The sequence below is a fragment of the Phocoena phocoena genome, chromosome 13 (assembly GCF_963924675.1).
Source record: "Phocoena phocoena chromosome 13, mPhoPho1.1, whole genome shotgun sequence".
Taxonomy (NCBI): domain Eukaryota; kingdom Metazoa; phylum Chordata; class Mammalia; order Artiodactyla; family Phocoenidae; genus Phocoena; species Phocoena phocoena.
In genome coordinates this window covers 90,012,641-90,035,268 of record NC_089231.1, presented here as the reverse complement: position 1 = coordinate 90,035,268, position 22,628 = coordinate 90,012,641, and the positions used below count along the sequence as shown (strand labels likewise).

Here is a 22,628-nt window from a genome sequence, read left to right as displayed (position 1 = left end):
CTCTGCCTCCCTCCCCCGGCTCTCCGTCTTCTGGACCCCCGTGGTCTGCGGATGTTCCAGCAGTGTCAGGCGGGCGAGCCAAGTTTGCAGGGTGGGGGAGCACGCGGGGCTGCGGCGGGCACAGGTGGGGGAGCCTTGACTCGGCAGGGCATCGGGGAGGCCTGCGAGGAGTACTCAGAGTGCCAGAGAGGCGGCTGCGTCACCAACAGCCTGAGTCCCCAGAAGTTCTGCAGCCCCCAGGCCGTCTTCCAGCAGTGCCTGTCCTGGCAGAAGGTGTGCCCTGCCCGGGCCGGCGAGGGGCGAGAGGCCGGGGAGGGCGGACCCTGGGAAGGAGGGCCGGGGGCCTGGCAGAAGGGACCAGGTCTCCTTTTCCCGCAGCCGAACGGGCACACCTGCCTGGACCACACGGAGTGCCGGAGCGGCTGCTGTGTCACCAGCAGCTTCGGGCTGCAGACGTACTGCACGGCCAAGAGCATCTTCCTGCAGTGCGTGCCGTGGCGCAAGGTGAGGCCAAGGGCCGCAGGGCCGGAGGGGGCCGTCTGCTGGCCCTGACCACTGCCCCCAGCCCAACGGGGGCTACCGCACGGACCACGGCCCCCAGCCCAACGGAGGCTACCGCACGGGCCATGGCCCCCAGCCCAACGGGGGCCGCTGCACGGACCACGGCGAGTGCCGCAGCAAGTGCTACATCCAGCCGAACGAGGTCGGCCCCCACCGCTGCGTCCCCCGGAGCGGCGTCCTGGTCCAGTGCCTGCCCTGGGTGAGTCCTGGAACCGGGTCCAGCCTGCCTGTGGGGCTAACTCCAGCGACTGGCCTGAGGGCGGGCGGGCGGGCAATGACCTGGAAGTGGTGTGTCCCCTCCCAGGAGAGGCCGCCAACTGCCTCTGCAGATCGGTCTCTGTTCCCGTTTCCTGAAGCAGAGCCCGGATGAGGCGTCAGAAAAGGACACGGGTCCCGGGGGGTGGGTTCTCAGGTCCACCAGGGTCGCAGCAGGACACGGCGCTGGACGCCCGGGGAAGGGCCAGCACAGCGGCGGGGGGCGGACCCACGGGACGGGGCAGCACCGGGACTCACTCCTGTGGGGCTGGACGAAGGGAAGGACTGTCTCGGGGGCCTCCCCCCCATCGCCTTCCCCAGAGGAAGGAGCTCAGTGAGGCGGCCCCCCAGGACGCAGGACCTGAAGACACCGCGGAGGACGGGGTGGGGGGGGGGCGCAGAGGGAGGTGGGGCACGGTGACCGGAGGGGCACGGCGAGCGGCTGGGAGATGACACTCTGGTGCCCAAGCTCGGACCCCGGGACCCGTGACTGCAGTCTGACGGAGAAGGTGTGTCTGAGCCCCGAGGGTGAGAGCCAGAGCTTCCTGAGCACGCCCGCCTGGCCCGTCAGCACCCAGAGCAGCGGTGGGTACAGCAGGTGCCACGACAGTGAGTCCACGGGTGTCCCGAGGGTGCCAGAGACAACCAGGCCGCTCCGCCGGCAGCCTCGCCCAGAGGCGCGGACTGTCGGTCCCGAGGACAGTGTGGCCCTTACAATCCAGCTGCCCGAAGGCTGCGTCTCCCCGTGCGTTTCCTAATTCTAATGTGTCTTCTAGTGACTTGGACCCGGTCTGTGCCCTGGAGACCTGCCTGGACCCTGAGCCCCGCACGTGTTCAGGCTGCTCTTCCCGGGATGATGAAAACCTGCAGGTATCAGACGTCTAGCTGTGAACTCCTGAGACCGCCCGCATCCGGTGGCCCCTACTGGAACCTCGAGGTGATAACTCAGCATCAGTAAACCTCCCGACTGAGTGAGTGTTTCTGTGGACGTGGAGACACCAGGTCTCAGCTCAGCACCGTCCTAAGGAGCCCCCTTCACCAGAGACCGAGTCTCCCCAGAGGAAAGGGCAGGTGCAGACATGGCCCTCCCCCGCAGGCACACACAGATGACTGGTCACTGCAGGTAAAAGTCATCAGTTGGCCGTTCCAACTGGAAAGGCTCCCCTGACCTTGCGGATGGCGCAGTGAGGACATTGGAGCCCGCTAAAGACCCCTGGGGGGGGGCCTCCCACTGGTCCCACCTTCCCCTGGAGCAGAAGTGCTGGCTGATCTAGAAACTGTTCCCTCTGGTGGCTTCTCGGGGCAAACACCAGAGCCGCTCCTCTGCACCCAGAGTGCCAGAAATGTAACTGTCACCTTCCTCTGTGCCCAGCACCCACCCCGCAGACACCAGGCTGCTTTTCTGGGCTCTGCTAAAACAATTCTCCGCCCTGTGCCTCCCCGCTTCTGCCCGCTCCTCCTGGGCTGGAGATGACTATGACAGTACTTGCAGAGTAAGTCATGAGAAGCCGTCGCTCCCACCCTAATAGTGAGAACAAGCCAGGTAAGCCACAAAGTATAGTTTTTTTTTTAAAAAAAGAATAGATTTAAATGTAAAACATAAAACTGTAAAGCATTTAGAAGAAAAAGAGGAGACTATTTCATGATCTTGGATTAGACAAAGAGGTCTTAGTCATGACCAAACACCACACATAACAGAAAAATTAGATAAATTGGATTTCATAAAAATTAAAAACTTTTGTTCTGTGATAGACACTGTTAAGAGAATGAAAAGACAAGCCACAGACGAGAAATGACACATCTGACAAAGGACTCGGATGCAGACTATACAAAAAACTCTCAAAAGTTAAGTGAAAACAACTCAATTAAGGGACATTCCTGGTGGCGCAGTGGCTAAGAATCCGCCTGCCAATTCAGGGGACACAGGTTCAAGCCCTGGTCCAGGAAGATCCCACATGCCACGGAGCAACTAGGCCCGTGAGCCACAACTACTGAGCCTGCGCTCTAGAGCCCGCGAGCCACAACTACTGAGCCTGTGTGCCTAGAGCCTTGCTCCGCAACAAGAGAAGCCCCTGCTCGCTGCAACTAGAGAAAGCCTGCAGGCAGCAATGAAGACCCAACGCAGCCAAAAATAAATAAATAAAATAAATTAAAAAAAAACAACCCAATTAAAAACAAGACAAAAAATTTGAACGGACATTTCACCAAGACAATATACAGACAGCTCAGACGCACGAGAAAGCTGGTCCGCCATCGTTAGTCCCGAGGGAAACGCAGAGCAGGCTGAGGTCCAGCCTGTGATTAGACGGACCAAGGGCCGCCAGGCTGCAGAGCCTGGGGCACCCGCGGCGGACGGGACGCCGGCGGCCTCGCGAGCAGCGGGGGGCGGGGGGCGGCCGCGCACACACTCACCGGGTGCGCTGAACACCTGTGTCGCACCCTGACCCGCTCAAGCTCTTCATTCTTGCTCCTGACGCTGCTGCGTGAGTGGACAAACGTGGTGCATCCCCGGACGGGAGGCCCCGCCGCCCGAGGAGGAGCGGCCTCAGAGGCCACGCCCGCGAGGTCCCGTCCACGCCATTCTCCAGAAGAGGCCCAACTGGGCCCAGGCGGCTGCAGGCTGGGGGCGGCACGACTGGCCGCAGCAGGGCTTCCGGGGGCGACGAGAGGCCAGGCCCCGGTTGTGAGGGGTGCGTCAGCCTGTGGCTTTGTTCGCGGCTCGCCCGACTTGGGGAGACTTTACTGTCGCTCGTGAGCCCCACGTGAAACGAGTCTGGTGGAGCCCTGGGGACGCTGGTGTGTTTGAGCTTGTGCGGCAGGGAAGCGGGACAGACGTGAGGAAACAGGCAGCCGCCACGAGCTGAGGCCCCCCCGCGGCTGGCCGCTTGGCATGCAGGGCTCTCGGGGAGATGGGCAAGGAGAGGACGCTTGGGCCAGCCCTGGGGCCGGCGCCGCCCGTGGGTCGTGGGTCGAGGTTCACCGCAGGGCGCCCCCCTCCCCCCAGGGTCCTCTGGGCGGGCGAGTCTGCAGGAGGCCGGGCAGGCCTCGGGGCTCCGTCCAGCGTCCGCCGCGCCGCCCTCTCCCCCGCAGGCCACCACTCGTCCACCTTCTGTCTCTGCGGCTTTGCCTGCTCTGGACGCTCCGTGGAGACGGACTCACACGATCCGGGGCCGCTGTGGCTTCCTTCACGGATCGCGATGCTCTCAAGGCCCATCCACGTTGTCAAGTGAGGCAGAACTTTGCTCCTTTTTGTGGCTAACATTCCACCGAGTGGCTGCACCTACATGCTGTCTACCAGCACCCGTGGAGGGACACTCGCGTTCTTTCCATTTTCGACTCTTCTGAGTGAAGTGGCTGTGCACATTCTTATACACGTCCTCTGCGGACACAGGTTTTTAATTCTCTGGGCCTGTACCAGGAGTGGGACTCTGGCGCATACAGTTACTCCACGTCTCACCTTTTAGGAAATGCCAGATTGCTCTCCAAAGCACCCGCGCCCTGTCACACTCCCACGGGCGCTTTGCGAGGCTCCCAGCCTGCCCACACCCTGCACAACGCTGCTTATGGTCTGTCTTCTTGGTCCTGGCTATCCCAGTGGGCGGGAAGTGGATCCCAGAGTGACTGCAGCTCGTTCTTTAAAAACAACAAAACAGGACATCCCTGGTGGCGCAGTGGTTAAGAATCCACCTGCAGGGGACACGGGTTCGAGCCCTGGTCCGGGAAGATCCCAGATGCCGCAGAGCAACTAAGCCCGTGCGCCACAACTACTGAGCCTGCGCTCTAGAGCCCACGAGCCACAACTACTGAAGACCGCGCGCCTAGAGCCCATGCTCCGCAACAAGAGAAGCCACCGCAATGAGAAGCCCGCGCACCGCAACGAAGAGTAGCCCCTGCTCGCCGCAACTAGAGAAAGCCTGCGCGCAGCAACGAAGACCCAACACAGCCAATAAATAAATAAATAAATAAATAAATAAATAACAACAACAACAAAACCGGGACTTCCCCTGGCGGGGGCACGGGCTCAATCCCCGGTTGGGGAACTAAGATCCCACATGCCCGCCCGGCGCCGCTCCCAGCAAGGCCAAAAATAAATAAATAAAATAAACCCAGCAAAACCAGAAGGATCGCTCTCCTTAGCTCAAAATATTCTGGAGACTCTGGGGTAGCGGCGGGACCTTCGCTGTGGCGCAGGGTCCCCCGCACGGCCAGCAGTGTCCGACCTTGTCCCCGCCTCGTTCCCTGAGGTTCTGCCCACCGACCCCTCCCTCTCCGGGAGCCGGTCTCGCGCCGCAGGGCCTCCCGGGATCCGCCCGCAGAGCCACGGGGCGCCCTTAGCCGAGTCCGTACTCAGACGCCTGGTTCTGAGCGGGACCCCGGCCACCCTAGTGCCGGCCCCTCCGTGTTGTCCTCAGGTGCGGGGCCTTCCGATGCTGCGGACGCTCCGCCTGCTTCATGGCGCCTCAGCTCCTGGGGCGCTGGGCCCGCCGCGCGGGCGTCTCGCCGGTTCTGTTGTTCGATGCACCCACAGCGGCCCCACCCGCCGGCACGCCGCGGGCACAAGGGAAGTTCCGCCCGCGGCCGCCAGGTGGCGCTGGGGGTCGGCAGCCGGCCAGGCCCCGGGGCGCCCCAGCGGCTCGCTCCTCCGGGGATGCGGACAGACCCCGACGTTTCCCCTTTGCAGCAGGAAAACAGCAGTTTGCCCACTGGCTGCCGGCCTCGCGCAGGTTAGCCCGGGTGAGCGCCGCATGCGAGGAGATTCCTGGCGGGGGGGTGGGGGTGGGGTGTGTCCCTCCGCGGGGATCGGCCGGAGCCCGCGCTCTTCCCCCTCCAGGAGAGCCTGGTCCCCTCGAGGCCGGGCAGAGAACGTGGTGTCCGGGGCGAGCTGCCCCCGCGCGCACGGCTGACAGAGCCTCGGGGCGGCGTGGACGCGGCGTCCTCCCCGTGTCTCCACGTGGTGCTCCCTGTGTCTGTTCTCAGGACGCCCGTCCCGTGGGATTCGGCCCTACCCTAATGACCTCGTTCTCCCTCAGTCACCCATTTAAAGGCCCCGTCTCCACGCAGAGTCACATCCTGAGGTCCCGGGGTCAGGGCTTCAACCTGTGAATCTGGGGGACACAGTTCAGCCCGTGACACCCTCCAAGTCGTTCTAGAAACACCGTAGACGGGCGGGAAGAGCCGCCGGGCCCCAGGCCCTGGGAAGGGAGGGAGAGGAAGCGGCGGTTCACGGAGGGGCCCCGGGTGGGGTTCTCATCTGTCCCCTTGAAGGTCCTCCGGGTCCCCCCCCGCTGGCCTCCTGCCATCCTGGACGGCCCTGATTTGATGGCAGACCGAGGGCTCCTCGGAGGAGGGACCCCGGGATCCACCTCGGGTCCAGGGCCAGGCAGAGCAGGAGGAGGGGGTCTGCAAGGGAGCTGGCGACAGGTGATCCGAGGGCCACTTTCCACAGGGGCTCACGGGGGTCACTCGATGGTGGCGGCCCCGCCTCTGAGGCCTGGTGGCTGGGCGGCCGCGGGGACTTTGCCGCGGTGCTGGGGGCCGGGGCCCACGGTCCCGGGCACCACCCTGCGGAAGAGACTTGGGTGATTGTTTCTTCGTCCAGAGCAAGTCGCACGTCTCCCACGACACGGGGAGGACGGGACGACCTCCTCTGCAGGCGAGAAAGCGGTCTCCACGGGTGCCCCCAGGCGTCCTCGCCCCCAAGTTCACACGCAAAATGCTGCAGACGCCTGTCCGCCGTGGGCAGGAAGTGGGTCTACAGTTTTCCTGACTTTTTTTCTTCCCCCAAACTTCTTATTCTGTAGTCACAGAATGCAATTTTTGAAAGACTGTGGTAAAATACACACGACCTAAGAATTTCTCTCTCAGCCATTTTAAGCGCACAGCCCAGGGGCATTCAGTACATTCGCACTGAGCGACCGTCCACCACCATCTCCACAAATTCTCATCTCCCCACACGGAAACTGCCCCCTCAGACCCCTGACACTTTGGCAGGCTTCCAGCGCCGAGAAAGGCCGAGCCCGCGGCCTTGGGCCGCCCCGCCTGTGAGCACTTGGCGCCGTCCCTCTAGCTACGTGGGGAGGGATGAAGCCACCTCCCTGCTGCAGGCTCTGCCTGGCGGTCACTGCTCAGCGCGGCCACTTCCTGCGCTAAGAAGCTCTGGCTTGAAGCCCAGTGGGTCACGAAACTATCGATAATTCCCCGGGACGCAGGGCCACGATGGGGAGACAGTCAGGGGACGGGAGCTTCGCGCTCGGGACAAGTGGCCTACACTGGAGACACTCTGCGTGGTCTCCCCCAAAACTCTGATGAGAAGTGACAAGAGGTGTCGGCTCCCTGGGTAGGGTTTCGGATTAAGTCTCTAGGTGGCTAATCCCCTAGGTGCTGCGGGCTGAGCGCAAGCCTGGCCCTGGAAGCGCTTTGTGGCTACGGTAACGTGGCTGGAGAGAAAGCGGGCGCTTTGTGGTACCGATGCGGCGAGCGCCGGCGGCTGGAGCCTTGGGGCGGCGTGGGCCCTGCAGGACCCGTGGGCAGGGAGCCCCGAGCGCTGGGAGGTTTGCTGGGGAGAAGGAGGGCGGGGGCGCTGCGTCCTGCGGGCGTGAGGGGCACGGGAGGGAGGGAAGACCCAAAGTTTGGCTTTTGCAAAATATAATATAATAGAATAGAAAAACCTCTGAGAGTCTGACTGACAAAAGAGGAGACACCGGTGAGCCCGAGGAACGTGAAAGACAACAGTCTCAGAGGAAAGACAGTTGTAAAAACTGGAAGAAGCGTGCTGTGTGGACCCATTCGCTTGATGCGCCCACATTCCTCAGAGAGCAGACCCATTCCCAGGAAGATAAAAACTGCCCAAACTGTCTCTGAGACCAGGTAGTAATGCTGAAGAGATGGGTTACCCCCTAAAATCAGAAAAGGTCAGTGCCCCTGCCTGGCCGGGGGCAGGCTCGCCGGGACCTCCTTGGGGGACAGATGTGGTCACAGATGAACGCGACATCCTCAGAAAGATGTCGGCAAGGTTGCCAGGCAATGTGTTAAACAGCCACGGAGGCACAGGAAACTAAGTCTCAACTTCCTCCTCAGGACTCGGAGAAGCAGAATAAAATTTGGTCACCAAAGAGCTGTTGAGGGACTTCCCTGGTGGCGCGGTGGTTAAGAATCCGCCTGCCAATGCAGGGGACACGGGTTTGAGCCCTTGTCCGGGAAGATCCCCCATGCCGCAGAGCAACTAAGCCCATGCGCCACAACTACTGATCCCACAAGCCACAACTACTGAGCCCCCACGCCACAACTACTGAAGCCCGGGCACCTAGAGTCCATGCTCCGCAACGAGAAGCCACCGCGATGAGAAGCCCGCGCACCGCAACAAAGACCCAACGCAGCCAAAAAAACAAAAAAACAAAAAAAAAAACACACACACACACCTGTTGGGTTAAAGTGGTCAAGTGTGCAACCTACAAAACCATTTTAAAATTGAGTGCCTGGCTCAAGGCAGCGAGGGTCAAGGGGAAGAGCACGGGTTTGCTTGGTCAGACTTGGCCATTTCACAAGAACTTGAGTGCCTGAGCACAAAGGCGGTTCAGAGTCAGGACAGCTGTTTGTGCCATGTGTGACGTTATCCGACTCAAAGAGAAAACCCACACGGCCAGCTAACAGATACTGAACACCTGTGTCTGATTTAAAAATTTTAAAAAGTGAGCTAACGAAGAAAACCTGGTGACCTAACGTCAAACTACCCACTATATACGTACAGCACGTAAGTGCCAGCCCCGGGGTGGCACGAGGGGACAGCACGAGGAGAGACAGCACGAGGGGACAGCGAGAAGATGCTGGAGGACAGCCAGACTGTTCTTGCCTGAAGACGACCTCCCAGTCTACCTGGAAAGTAAGAGAACCAACAGAAAGGCAGTTGGAACTGCTAGGAGGTTTGGTCAGTACCTTGGTCAGGAGAGGTCCGGTTGTGTTGCCATGACGAACAGCCCCACGTCTCAGGACTCTGCTCTGTGCTTTCCCACCACGAGCCCCACAGTGCAGCCCGCTCGGGAACAGTCCTGGTTGCTGAGGCCCCGGGGGACGCCACACCAGCGATCGAGCGTCCCTGCTCAGAAGCAGCTTATGCCCTAACACGGCTGACGATGACCAGGGCGAGTCCCACAGCTCCGTCCACACACGGGGGCCAGTGGTGCAGCCCTCCCGTGCACTTGGAGGCTGCGGGGTGCTCGGCAAGCAGCACCAATGCCACAGGAAGGGAGAGAGACCCACGGCGGACACGCGAACCAGGAGCTGCTCTGCACTGTCGTAACGACCAGCGCGACACGCAGCTTTACCGCGAGCGTCAAACACCTGGCAGTACACACGAGCAGCTGCGAGACAGCTGAAGAGAATTAAAACCTTTACCAAGAGCCCGAAAAGGAAACTTAAATACATTGGTGAGAGTCCTGTGATGGGTCAGGAAGGATCAACATTGTAAAAGTGTCAATTCCTCCCAAACTTGTCTATAAATCCAATGCTATCCCAGTATAAAAGTGACAGGAAAAAACTAACAAAATTTGACAAGCTAACCCTAAAGTTCACATAGAGAAACTGTCTGCAAGAACAGCAGCAAACTTTGTGCTCACAGCCTCCCCCAAGGCTTCCCACCTCCTTCCTGGGCCAGGAGGGTATCCTCCTGGGCCCCTCTCTTTCTCTTTCACGTGGTTTACACCCTTATTTTACCGGAATATTTCTTCCAGTGGCTTGCAAAGAAGAGACGCAGGGAATGAATGTCTGTCTGAATCCTTGCGTGTCTGATACGTCTTTTTCTTGACTGGTATTTGGCCAGGATGTTTTAAGATCGCTCCTTTAAAATGTCCCACTGCACTTAGCTTTCTCCCCGCCGCCCAAATTCTATCAGTTGGATGAGGGACATCCTGGAAAGGCCGTCTAAGTCGTTCACCTTTTCTCACATTTTCAACTCTCTTTTTGTTTTACCTTCTAGGGGATTTTATCAACTATAAATACTATCTTTTAACCCTTTTATTGAAAAATTTTGACAATCATTTAACTTCACAGACGCTTCCTAGGGGGTGGCACTCCAGCGTGGACTGTGGGTCCCTGGAGGTTGGTGCTGCCTTACAGACAACGGTCCCTATGGGCCACTTTCGTAGACTACGGCCCTTGTTGGGTGATGAGCCAGCACGGAGGGCGCCCCCCAGTGGGCAAATTCCGTTATTGATTTTGCTCCATCAAAAATCGTGCCCTTCTGGATGATACTCCATTAGAGAGCATGATCCCTTGAAAAGGACGTCCCTTAGGGATGGCCTGCCCCAGGGCAGATACCAGCACTACCCTGCAGGTGACACGCTGCTAGGGGCCCTTGTCTGGGAAAAGGCAAGCCGCGCAGGCCTACTCCCCTGGTCCCTGTGGTTCAGTGCAGACTGTGTCCTTTGGCTTTAACTCAAGTATTTTATTCCTTCATGTGACATCCCTGGACTCCCAAGTGACACTGGTCAAGGGCAGACCCTGAATCGCACCCACCCTGCAACTACACCTACGGGTGGGGTCCCAGAGCCCTGGGCGCCAGCCGGCTGGGCCTCTGCTTCTCACTGCCTGCTCTGCAGGGACCCTGCAGCGGGGTGGGGGGCAGCCCAGGGTGGGCGTGGCCATGAGCCTCCCCAGTCCATCACAGGAGAACTCGGTGACGGGGTGCCCCTGAAGCTCTGCTGTGTAGGCTACAACTGAGACCGGGGAAAACCAAGATGTGCAAGAGGAAGGCACTGCGGCCCAGTGGCGCTGGTCCCCGGGAACCAAACCCCTTTGGAGAAGCCCCTGGCTGGTGCTCCAGGGTGCAACGGTGACCAGGAGCTTGTCCCTGGGGATGAAGGGCACCCCCCCACAACCCTCCATGGGGACCGTCATGGGCTCAGAGGCCCTGCTTAGGCCCTGGCTGCTCACCCAAGGAGGCCAATCCACTTGGGGTACAGTGCCAGGGCCCCATTTCTAAACCACGGCCAGGGCAGGAGTAAGGGCCCAGTGCTCAAGCAGCTGCGGTCCCCAGTACAGGGCAGGCGCCCCCTCGCCCTTCTCCTCCAGCGGGTGGAGGCAGCCAGCGGTGGCCCTGCTCCCCTCCCTCCTGAGCTCTCACCTCTCCAACAGCACCACCTGCTCTGCTGGGGCAGTGGGGGGCAAGGCCCGCCCCGCCCTGCACGTGCACCCCGACAGCTGGTGCACAGAGAAGACCAACCCAGCGGACAAGTTCCATACAGGGGTGACGTGGCAGATGACAGGGTGGGGACCACGTGACCAAAGCGGAGTTGAAGATCCAGCTGGAGGTGGCAGGCAAAGGTCAGAGGGATGAGGCTGAAGGGCCTGGGGGAGCGGGGCGAGGCGAGGCGACGTCGGCGCTCCACCGGGCAGCCCTGGTGGTGGCAGCGGCCAGGGTGCGGGAAGGAACTGAGGGTGGGTGTGCGACCCCCAGCTGTCACAAAGCCCCACAAAACACTCAACCGCCTGTCCATCCAAAATCAAGGCTGTATTTACCTTCATTGGTTGATGTGAGAACAGAATGTTTAAAATAACCGGAGTCTACAGTGGAAACACAGGGTTGAGGATACAGAACCGAAGAAAGCAAACAGCTACAGATGGCCGAACCAAGGCTCAAACGCCGAGGACACAGGTGTGGATGCCAGCAAACAAGGTACGCTGACAACAGGGCATGGTGACATTCACGGGGTTATGAAAGTAAGCCTGAAACCAAAAGGAAATCATGCCAAGGCCTTGGCCGGTGGGAAAACATGAGACAAACGTCTGCTGATGTCCTCCGTGAGAAGTTACTTCTTTTGTGCCTTTAGCCTTTTCACCTCCCAAGCCCTACTTGTCTGGGGTGGATCCCGAGGACGCTGCACAGTTAGCACAAGGTGCACACACGTCCCAGGGCCGCTCCGTGGTCCCCCCGGCGGCCCGGCCGCCCTGAGCGCTTGCATAGTTGAAGGACGGTGCTGCAGTTAAACGTCTCAGGGCATTTCCAAGTGACAGCGGGTGGGTTTTTGTGACCACGTTAAACAGATAACCAGAGGAGCTTCTAGAAACCGTTTTTATAAAGTCTACCCAGGTAAAGAATTTAATAACATCATATATTTATATTAACAGACTATTTACACTGTTTGTGTTTTTTTTTAAAAAAACAAACCGAAAAAGAAACCCTTCTACACTTCTGCATAATAAGGCAAATAAAGTTTTGTACATTATTAATTATCTTAATATATATCTGTAACTTCGGTTCCAAGTACCAAGGGAGGGCCAGGGCCGGGCCTGAGTGGGGACGTCACAGTGCGCTGGACAAAATGACCGTTTTCTTCTCCATAAATAAGACAAAAAAAACCCCTGGGGCTCTGAGGCCATTAAATCGCAAAAGCAAACTAAAAGTTAAAAAGCAAAAGTCTTTTTTGTTTCATTTAAATGTCTAAAGAGCACAAAGTTGAAAAAAATACAAATCTATTAAAAACGCTTCTCACCTGTGGGAAAAAAGGTACAAACTTGAATTTTTTTTCCAGTAGCCTCATCTCAAGCTCGGAAAACAAAAGACCACCCCCAGAAGAGCTGTGTATGACACCCCCAACTCCGCAGGCTGCGAGTGGAAGAGCGAGCATCGCCCCAGGACCGATGGAACTGTGCTTAAGTTCTAGAAACAGACGTTTAGGTTAGTCGACAGCAGTGTGTGCGTTCGTGGAGGAACCTCCGCATGCGCGGCGGGCGCGGCCCCGCGGCCACTACCGCGCCTCTACCTCCTGGGGGTTGCGCGACGGGGAGTAGTCGCGGGCCTCGCCGGGCGCGCGGGCCCCGAGCGGCGTAGTCCTGCTCCGTGGCGGCCCCGGGGGCGTGGGGGGCCCGGCCGCGGCCACCAGCGGGGGCGGCGCGCCGAGCGAGGCGGCGGCGGCCGGCGGGGTCCGCGCCAGGAGCCCGTTGTGCAGCGCGGCGGCGGCCGGCGCGAGGCGCGGGTAGTGCAGGGCGCCCAGCGCGGGCAACAGCGCCGCGCCGTCCAGGTGCGCGGCCCGGGCGCGCTCCAGCTCGTCGCGGCGCGCTTCCCGCAAGCGCTCGGGGCTGTAGTCGTGCGGCTCGCGGTCGCGGTAGGGGCGCTCGGGCGGCTCGAGGAGGGCGGCGGGGCCCGGGGCGAGCGGGGCGCGGCGGGGCGGCTCGGGGCCGCGGTAGACGTCCCGCGGCGGCTCCCAGGCGAAAGCTGGGCGCTCGCGGCCCGCGGGGCCCGGGCCGGGCTGCGGGGGCGCGTCGCCGTCCTCCCCGCGCTCCTCCTTGACCTTCACGTCGCTCTGGGGCCGCTCGGCCGCCGCCTCGAGCGGCTTCACCGGCTCACGGCCCAGGAGGCCCGCCAGGCGCAGGCCGTCCCCCAGGGCCGCCTTGCTGGGCTTGGCGCTGTCCTCCCGGGCCGGGGAGCGGCTCTCCTTGACGCGGGGCTCGGCCTCGCGCTCGGCAGACACCCCGGGCCGGCCCGGCTCGCCCTGGCCGCGGAGCAGGAGGCCACTGCCCGGGTGGCCCACGGCGGCCACGGGCGAGGACCGGCTCAGCAGGCGCGTCTTCTCCAGGAGGTCCCTGGGAGCGACAAGACAGCACCCCTCAGCCTGGCGGGACACCCTGCAGCGAACTCCCCTGACACAAAGCTCCCACCTCAACGCGGCGAGGCCACTGCCCGCCGTAGTGACCTCAGGGTCCTTGCCTGCGTGCGTGTGGGGTCCGCTTAGCACCCCCGGCTCCCGTGGAATCACTGCTAGTGGGACCCCGTCAACACGTGGTGACCACAACCCACGTCCCCACGAGTTACCCCACGCCTGTTTCCCCTCCACAAGCACCACGGAGACCGACTTTGCAGCAGAACCGCAGAGCGCTCCACGGGGTCCCAGGCCACTGAGCCCCTGAGCCGGCCCCAGACCCGCTGCAGAAACAGGGTCCTGCAAATCCTTCCTCACGTGGAGCGTGTGGCCTGGCTGCGGTCACCACAGTTCCACCCACCCCACTGCAGGCTGGTTCTCACCCGAGGCGCCACCCTGTTGTTGTTTTTTCACCCTGTACTTTTTAGTCCTTTGCCCCTGAGCTGGGAGCACGATGGGCACGGCCCCCACCTTGATGAAGGGCTGGGAGGGCAGCTGGGCTTGACTGGGTCAGATCCGAGGCTCCTTTTCCCCTTGGGAGTCCCCAGGTCCCCCGGCCCCCTGACCAACCCTCAGTGCTGCACCTGGCCACCATCACTCTACTCGAGCCCCACCCGCTTGACCCTGAGGTCCCCATGGGGGACCTGCAACTCCCCGGGCTCCTGACCCGCTGTGGCGTAAGTGCTGTGGCTGTAGGAGGTGGGCAGGCCCTGGGCTGCTCCCTGGCACCCTTCCTGGGTTCTGCGACACATCCCCACCGTCTTCCAGGCTGATTCTAGGTCATCTCCTCTCTCTCCTTGCTGTCTCAAGCTCCACCCTGTGCACCCTGTGCACCCAGTGCTTGGCACGCAGCACTACCCATGAGTGAAATGCTCCACATTCAGGAATGGGGGCACAGGACCTGGGTGGAAGGGCCGAACAGGGAGCCCTCTGCTCCAGTCCACGTGGCGGGCCACGACTCAAGAACACTCAAGCCCCAGCCTCTGCCCCTGACCTCAGAACGTGGCTACCACCTCCCCTGCCCTGGCCTAGCTCTGCAACGCATGGGGCTGGGGGTAGGGAGGCACGCACAAGCTCAGCCCCCATCCACCTGCCCACAGGTGTACCTCCCAGACTCGGGCCCTCTGGTGGCTCAGCAGCCCCCTGCAGCGTGCAACGGCATTCTCTGCCCTGCTGATATCTGAACTCCCTCGAGGCCCCGCTGTGGTCCACAAGCCCACGGTCCCCGCCAAGGCCTCGGAGGGAGCGAACCCCCGCCCTGGATGGTGCCTGCCCAGACCCTGCAGCAGCAAGGGTCCTCTGTGCAGGTAGAATGGAGAGTGCTTGGGTGTGGGGTCCCCTTCCCCTACTCTTCCCGGGCCCTGAGGATACAGACTTCACAGCCTCCCAACCAAGGAGACTGAGGGCAGAGCTCAGTGTGCCCCGCGGGCAGGTACGCACGGCTCAGCTGAGCTGCCTAGGCTCTGCGGGGGCAGGAAGCCGGCAGGATGGGAGAGCGGAGGGTCCCCACTCACCGCTCCTCCCTGCTCTTGTCCAGCTCTCGGTCGTGGTTGGTCAGGGCTGAGACCTGCTCGGCGTCTACAGGCTTAGGCCACGGGGGTGGCGTGGGAAACGAGGGCGGCGCCCGGTGCAGCCGGTTCCAGGCCTCGCGGGGGCTGGGCAGGCCGTGCAGCGTGGGGCCCTCCTTGGGGGCAAAGAGGCTGCCACCGGGAGCTGGGGGGTGGGTGGCGGTGGGAGCGTGAGGCCGGGTTGCGAGGGAGGCGCACACACACGGAGATTCCCGACCTCAGACCTACACGTGCCCCAAGGAGCCGGCAAAAGAGGTCCGTACGCCCGGCGTCGGGGCGGCCCTGCCCCACGCAGGCGTGCGCGAAGTGAGGGCGCATGCGCGGGGAAGGGGGGACGCAGTCACTCACTCAGCGCGTGGCTGCCCAAGCCTCCGAAGGCGTTGCTGCCCAGGCTCCCCAGGCCCCCGAAGGTGCTTGATCTGCTGAAAGGGTCTGTGGGGGTAACGAGGGCTCAGGGGTCCCCACGTGCGCACCGGACCCTCCCCACACCCCGTGGCTCCCGAAGCTGGCAGGCGCTACCTCTGCAATCGGAGGCGTACCTGCTTTTTGGGGTCATCTCCCCACCCACCTGCATCCCCCCAGCCCTGAGGTCAGCACAGGCCAGCCAGACCGCACGGACCTCAAGGGGCACCTACCCGTCAAGTGACCAGTGGGCAGGAAGCTGCCGGGATGGGCTGAAGGTCCGAACGGGCTGGTGGTCGGATGGGCGGCACCTGAGAGGGGGACAGGCTGCTGGAGGCCGGAGTGCAGCCGGGGCCTCGACTGTGGCTCCTGCCAAGGGCAGGTGCGCCCGGGGCGGCTGTTCCTCCCACTGCAGGCATGTGACCAGGTAGGAGGTGGGCTTTCATCTCCCCGGAGCCTGGGGGACCCCGATGGGGCGGAGCAGAGAGGCAGGTGCTGACAGCAGTGGAGCCCCCAGAGGAAAAAGGGCAGAGACACGGCCTGCGATCGAGCCTTCAGGGGGCTCTGCCGAAGCCAGCGGCCCTGGAGTTTCCGACCAGAGCTACAGTCCCGGTCACCTAACAGTGGGTGCGGCCTGGGTGCTGACGGACACTGGCCAGAGTCACAGCTGCCCGAGGCCGCAGCTCGTCCTGTGGCGTCCCCTGGCTGCAGGCCACAGTCCACAAGCGTCACGATGGCAACAGCCCCGGCTCCCCCGACGCCCCTCAGGACCGAACCTGGAGGGCAGCCGGTAGGCCCAGTCTGGAGACGGGGCCTGTTGAGTCAGGGGCCAACTCTGCTGCCTAGGGTGCCCCACCCCGTAGCCTAGGAGTGAGTGCCTGGCGAGACCAGTAACGTGGGCGCCCCCTCGTGTCCCTCCAGCTCCCTCCACCTGTGGGGACCCCAACAGTGGTGCGCTGTGTGCGTCACAGGCGGGCTCCTCCACCTAGACACACGCAGGTTCGAGTCCCCAGAGAGCTCCCAGCTAGAAACTTGACCTCACCTCCAAGCGACCTTAAGTCAAAGTTCGGAAGACAGCTGGCCCCAGGGCTAAAGAGGATGGTGCACGACAGGGCCATGGGTGGGTGAGGAGCACAGAGGGGCCCAGGCCACAGCCTGTGGGCTCTGGCCCAGATGGGAGGCCCTCTGCTTTCTGAGGGGCCCTGACGCCTGGCTGGGGTCTGGAGGCCATCAGGGTGGTGGAGCCGGGGCTGGAAGAGGCGCCACGCCCACCAAGCCGGCCAGCGTGACACCCATCATGCCTGTGCGCCGACGGGCTGCCCGCATGGACCACGTGTCCACGTGCAAGGGGGCAGCGGGCGGGGGTGAGCGTACATGAGCCTGGAGGAGGGCGGGGGGAGGTGTCCAAGGAACAGTCAGGGAGGGCTCTCTGAGGAGGGGACGTCCTTTGAGGGCCTGACAGCTGGGGGGGAAGCAGCAGCAGCCCCGGAGCGAGGGCTCAAGGCCGCTGACCTCGGAAAGGCCTGCTGCTCGGCTGCCCTCGGCCGGCGCCTGGGAACTCGGGTTCCAGCAGGTTTCTCGCTTCCCTCTGATAGGAAGGCCTCACGGAAGCTCAGTTGCTTGTGCAAACAAGGTGGTCTGTGTGACCACCTGCTCTCCTTCTGGGAGTCCGGGTTTTGGTCCATGCAGGCAAAGCTGCCTACGTGAACGGCCCCCAGTAAGAACCCTGGGCAGTGGGTCTCCACGAGCTTCTCTGGGAAACAGCGCTTCTCATGTGTTGTCATGGCTCCTCTCTGGGGAATGAAGTGCGTCCTGGGGCCCCTGGGGCAGTGCTCGGGAGACACCCGCCCATTTCCACCCTCCTCCTCTTCCCGGCCGAGGCTGCAACGCATACAGCCAGGGCTGGAGTGTGACTTGTGCCGAGTCCTGGGAGCACTGCCAGCCTGGGGTAGTCCCAGGGACCCTGACGCCGCGAGGCTATGGCGCGGCTGCTGGGGGGCGAGCACACGGGTTCTGAGAGAAAAGCCAGACCCTTCCTGGGAGGGACAGCGGGAAGGACGCCCCAGAGAGGAGGGCATCCTGGCCAGAGTCCACGCGGGGCTCAGGTTGGCGGGGGAAGTCTCCGCAGGGGGAGAAGCTCGAGGACCCACCAGCTACGGCCGGAGAAACAAGAACGCCGCCGGAGCAAAAAGGTGAGAACGCCTCCGCCCGGCCGCCCCCCCCCCGGCCTGTACGGTGGCCGAGCCCCCAGGGCCCACGAGCCAGGCTGCCTTACCTGAGCTGGAGAGGAGGGGCCGGGCCAGGTCCTGCGGGTAGTGGAATCCGGCGAACACACCCGGGGCAGGGGGTCTGCTGAACAAGTCCAGCTTGGCGCCCGCGTCCAGTTTGTGAGGGCCCAGCTGCATCTGCGGGACAGAGTGTACGCAGGGGCCGCCAGTGAGCTGACAGCAAGGTGGGAAGCTACCTGCTCCGCTGGCCTTGCCCAGTGAGCGCACAGACAGGTAAGATTTATCCTGACGGCGTTTCAGCAGATGCAGGATAACCGAACGCCACGTGTGACTGACACAGGAAGGTCCTGACTGGGGTGTTCCACTCCTTTTCACGCGCTTCTTGAAAGCTGGTGTGTTTTACACTTAAAACACATCTCAATTTGGATGCTACATTTTCACTGGAAATACTTTGTTTAGATTTTGTAAAACTGAGCTGGAAACGTACATCCCACACCCAAGTCGTTCCAGTTTTCCGATGACTAAATTTACCTTCAGTATTAAGATTCAAGTTTATTGAAGTTGAACAGAACTACGAAGCCCGTCCCTGGGTCACAAGGGCCGCAGGAGGCATGGGGCTAGGTGAGTTCTATCTGCCGAGATAGCAGCGACAGAGCGGGTGCTTGGGCCCTAGCTGGGGACCTGCCCCACCCCCGCTCCTTCACTGTGCCTTCTAGGTGGCTGAGCGTCTGCATGTTGAATCCCACAATACTCTGTCATAAATCCCTTTCTGTGACTGGGCCTTTGTAGCATATTTAGGACGTGATGAGTTAAAAGTATTGTGTGTGCGGTAACGTGTTATCTGAGACGGCAGACGAGAGCATGGAGACCCTTCTGCGATACGAGGGCAGGGTCCCGTCCCGGCCCATTGCCCCAGCTGTGGGTCCCCAGGTCTCCCACTTCCCTGTGTCGCTCGGCCAGGGCGCCTGGTACCACCTGCCGGGAGGGGGACGGCCTCGAGCTGGGTTCCTGTTCACCACCTGTCACCCGCCCCAGCCCCAGGAGCACGAAGGCTCCGCGAGCGCTTTTGGTCATCTTTGCCCCTGGCTAAAAACCCAGGCACACAGCAGGCCCAAGTGCTAATAGACGCCTGGGGGGAAGAAGGGGACAGGGCCGACGGCCCACTGGGAGGACTCAACTGATGGTGGGGAGGCCCCCAGAGTCAGCTCCTCCCAAACCCCTGCCTGCGTCACCCTGGGCGGCCAGGTGGGAAGTGGCCTTGAGTTCCCCACACACCGCTGTCCTGTCCCCTCCCCACCTCCAAGCCCTCACAGCCCAGCACAGCGCCGGGGCGAGGGGCAGCCTCTGAGCCGCAGGCCTGGCCGGCAGCATGCGCACCCAGGCTCACCTTTAGCTTCTGCTGATGGTGGTAGATCTGCCAGGCGATCTGCACGTGTACAGCACACCACTTCCCGGGCTTCTGCGACAGGGCGGGCGACGGGCTCAGCTTCGAGGCCAGGACCTCCTCGCTCCCCCCACCCCAGATTCCTGCTGTCACGGTGCACCCCTGTGGCCACTCAAGAGGCACCCAGAGTCCTCCCTGGCCTTGGACCTTCCCTGAGGTCCCGCCAGGCCCCTTCCTCCCAAGGTGAGGCAAGCAGGCATATGCACACTCACCCTGACTGCTGTCCGGTATGGGTCTGACACCTGCCATCGACAGAGGAAGAAGCATTAGACCCAGGCTCTGCAAGCAGCCCAGCCCCGGGGGGTCGGGGGGAGAGGACTACGTGGGCCTCCACGAGGAGCCACGCCGGCGGGAATGCCCACCAGAGAAGGAAGGAGGCACGGGCACCGCTGCCACCTACCCCGGGGGCTTTCTGTAGGAGGGTGTTAACAGCACTGGCCTGGCCTGTTAGCTCGAGTGGGTTTGAAGTCTGAGGGGAGAGACGGACAGGGCACGAGATGACTTTGCAGGCCCCATGCCCAGGCGGCACGAGAGCCCCCAGGCGCCACCCAGGGGCGGCCTGGAGTCCCACCATATCCTATCCGGAGGTTTCTGAAAAGGTTCTTGATCGACGTGCCTGGGCCAGGGGCTTCCCCAAGGGCCAAGGCAGCCCCGCCTCAGGCCAGGTGAGCAGAGCAAGCCCAGTCCCTGGTCCTGGGGCGTAGGGGGTGCTTCCTGCCTGGGCCTCCTGCAGCGAGGATGTCCCTGAGCTGCCGCCATCCATACCCCAACCCCGAGCGCTGCCAGCAGGAGGTGAGAACGAGCGAAGCCAGGCTCTCCCGGCCCCGTGGGGCACAGAGGGCCCCAAGGGTCAGGATGTTCTGCGCTGAGGTGAAGACCCCTTGGGGGCCACCCGGGGTCACGACACACGCAACCACGTGCGAGGCAGCTGGAGCTGCCCCGGGACGGCGAGGGCTGGCTGGGGGCGGGGCGGTCCTGCAGACCCCACCCACCGTGCCCACCCCCCTCCTGGGAGCAGCTGGTACCTTGGGCTGAAAAGCACCCTGCAGGGATCCAAAGGGACCTGGGTGTGGGAGCAGGGCGGGCAGTCCTGGGACGGCTGGAGGGAAGGGCGGGAAAAACTGCAAGAGAAGGCGGGAGGGGCATTCCAGGGGCCTCGCTGGGGCCTTGCTGGACGCTTGGACGCCCAGGGCAGGGACGCCGGGCCCAGCCCTCTGGTCCCCACCCCGTCACCCCTGCACTGGGTGGGAGGCTACACGGACACGGCACAGCCCCGCCGCCCTCCACACCCCTCACCCTGCCTGGAGAGCTCAGAGCGCACAGGGACACTCACGTTGGAATGTCGGAAGTAGGGACTGTCCAGCTTGGGCGTGTACTTGTCAAACTGGAAGGGAAGGAGACAGAGAGTGAGGCCTCCGGCCACGCTGACGCCCTCCAGCCAGGCAGTGGCCAGAGCAAGGCTGCTGGCCTTCAGCCAGCTGTCCCCTAGGCTCCCCGAGGGTGCTGCCCCTTGGCCTTCCCTGTTCTAGTGGACCCAGCACGGGAGGCGCAGACTCGCCCATCTGGTGTCTGTGGCCGTGACTGGGGCGGGGGCGAGGGCATGGAGCCCAAGGCCGTGGTTAGGCTGCAGGACACACCGAGGCCACTGGCAGACTACTGAGCGACCAAGCAAAGCTGGGCGGGAGCAGAGGGGACCCTGCCCCACGGCAGCTGGCTCAGGGCATGAGACCTCGAGGACAAGGAACATGGGAAGAGTCCTGGCTCCCGTAGCCCCTCAGTCCTGTCGGGCCTCCGGACCTGCAGCCCTGCTACCAGTGGAGACACTGAGGACCCCATGTGGGTGCAACTGGCCCCACGGCCGTGTGGACACGCGGTGCTCCCCAAGCCCGAAAGAACGGCTCAGGATGGGGAACCTCAAGGCATGACCCGGGGCGGGTGGGGGGGGGGTGGGGAGGGACGAGAGAAGAAGCTGGACGGATGGCCGGACGGAAGGGGATGGTGTCAGCCTGCATGCGTGCAGAGAGCGTCTGCGTGTGCCTGCTGCGTGTCCTGCGCCCGGGCCGCCCCCGCCCGCCCGCCCGCCCCGCCGGCACGCAGCCTACGCACCGGCGGGGGTGCGGCAGGCGGCAGGAGCGGCGTCGGGGGCGGCCCGGCAGGGAAGGGGGCGAATGTGTGTTGGTGCTGGTGTGTGTGCTGGTGTGTGTGTTGGTGCTGGTGGAACTCCGCCCGCAGCAGAGCTCCCGGGCCCAGGGGGGCGCTCTGGACCAGAAAACGCGCGTTCAGCTCTTGCCTGAGCAGCTCGTGATCTACAAGAGAAAAAGAGAGAGACAGAGAGGCACGTCGGCCGCGGGCTCCCGGCGGGGCGAGGCGGATAGTCACCTGCTGGCACTCCCGGTTTCGGCAGGCCAAGCCGTGGTGGCCGCTCGCTACGTGCGGGCCCCAGGGTGGAGGTAAGAGAGGTGCCTGTGACCAAGTACCAATCAGAATCCCCGAATGAGGCTGGCAATACATGATTGGCTGGCTGAATGAGATCAACAGGCTGGCATCTAAAGGCAAGAGAGAACACCGTGAGCCACCCTGGGAGCCCCCGGAGACAGCCCTGAAGGGGAGCCCTGCCCGTCCCAGCACCCCCGGACCAGTTTCCTGGTCCCATCCTGGGGCACTGAGCTGCCCCAACCCAAGCTAGGCCGACAAGATTTTAGAAAAAAATTGGGAGACCCACAGAGAAATCCTTAGTGACCTAAGATTTGGCCGTGAGGAAGCCCCTGCTGGAATCAGGCAGGGAGGGAGAGGCCAAGCTGGGCCAGGCCAGCTGCTGTTCACCTGGGGCCCCTCTCCTCCACCATTCAACCCTCCTCCCCTCCCCCACCCGCCCAGCAGCCCAGGGACGGTGGATGGGAAGAACCACGGCAGGCCCTGGGAGCCCTCACTGCCATGACCACGGAGCAGCTCCAGGTTTCACCAATCCCCTGCCTCAGACTGCCCGACCAGGCCTGGCAAGGGCTCAGAATGGAGCAAGGGATGTCTGTGTCCGTGTACGCGTGTGAGCATCTGTATCTGTGTGTGTGTGTGTGCGCGCGCGCGCGCGCACACACACATCGGAGGCCCTGGCAGGAAGCTTCCTCTGCCCTGGGCAAGGTGGCCTGCTAGCGCTATGGGCTGCTGGGGGGCTGCCATCCAGCTGGGTGGGGGCCGGCCCCTCCCCCGGGGCCGCTTCCCTCCCCCCGGGGATTAGGATCCCACAGTGGAGGGGAACAGTAACCCTGCTGCCCCACCAGCGGCGCCCGGACCTACCGGCGGGGTGTCCTGGGATGACCAGGCTGTTGGCCGGCAGCGCCGGGGGCGGGGGCAGTGTCGGGGGCGCGGCGAACATGGCCGCCGCGTGGTGCTGGTGCTGGGCCTGCGAGCGGAGCGCCAAGTGTGAGGTAGAGAGGTGGGGGCCCGGCCCGTGAGGCGACAGGGACGCGTGCTTCGCGAGCCCCAGGCTGGCGCCGCTGCTGGCGCTGCTGCTCCTGCTGCAGGGAGGGGCGCTCAGTGC

General features: G+C 62.8%; 1 protein-coding gene across 1 annotated transcript in view; it reads right to left on the bottom strand.

The window, feature by feature from the left end:
• Positions 1-12,557: 12,557 nt before the first annotated feature.
• FBRSL1 (fibrosin like 1) overlaps positions 12,558-22,628 on the bottom strand; it is an 82,266-nt gene continuing 72,195 nt past the window's right edge. The window contains exons 8-19 of the mRNA XM_065889545.1: positions 22,385-22,593; positions 21,197-21,396; positions 20,418-20,474; positions 20,116-20,211; positions 19,491-19,559; positions 19,303-19,332; positions 19,034-19,105; positions 17,694-17,823; positions 15,652-15,729; positions 15,365-15,448; positions 14,963-15,161; positions 12,558-13,392 (exon numbers count right to left, since the gene is read on the bottom strand). Of these exons, the coding sequence (XP_065745617.1) occupies positions 12,558-13,392; positions 14,963-15,161; positions 15,365-15,448; positions 15,652-15,729; positions 17,694-17,823; positions 19,034-19,105; positions 19,303-19,332; positions 19,491-19,559; positions 20,116-20,211; positions 20,418-20,474; positions 21,197-21,396; positions 22,385-22,593 (2,059 nt within the window). The remainder of the gene's footprint in view (positions 13,393-14,962; positions 15,162-15,364; positions 15,449-15,651; positions 15,730-17,693; positions 17,824-19,033; positions 19,106-19,302; positions 19,333-19,490; positions 19,560-20,115; positions 20,212-20,417; positions 20,475-21,196; positions 21,397-22,384; positions 22,594-22,628) is intronic.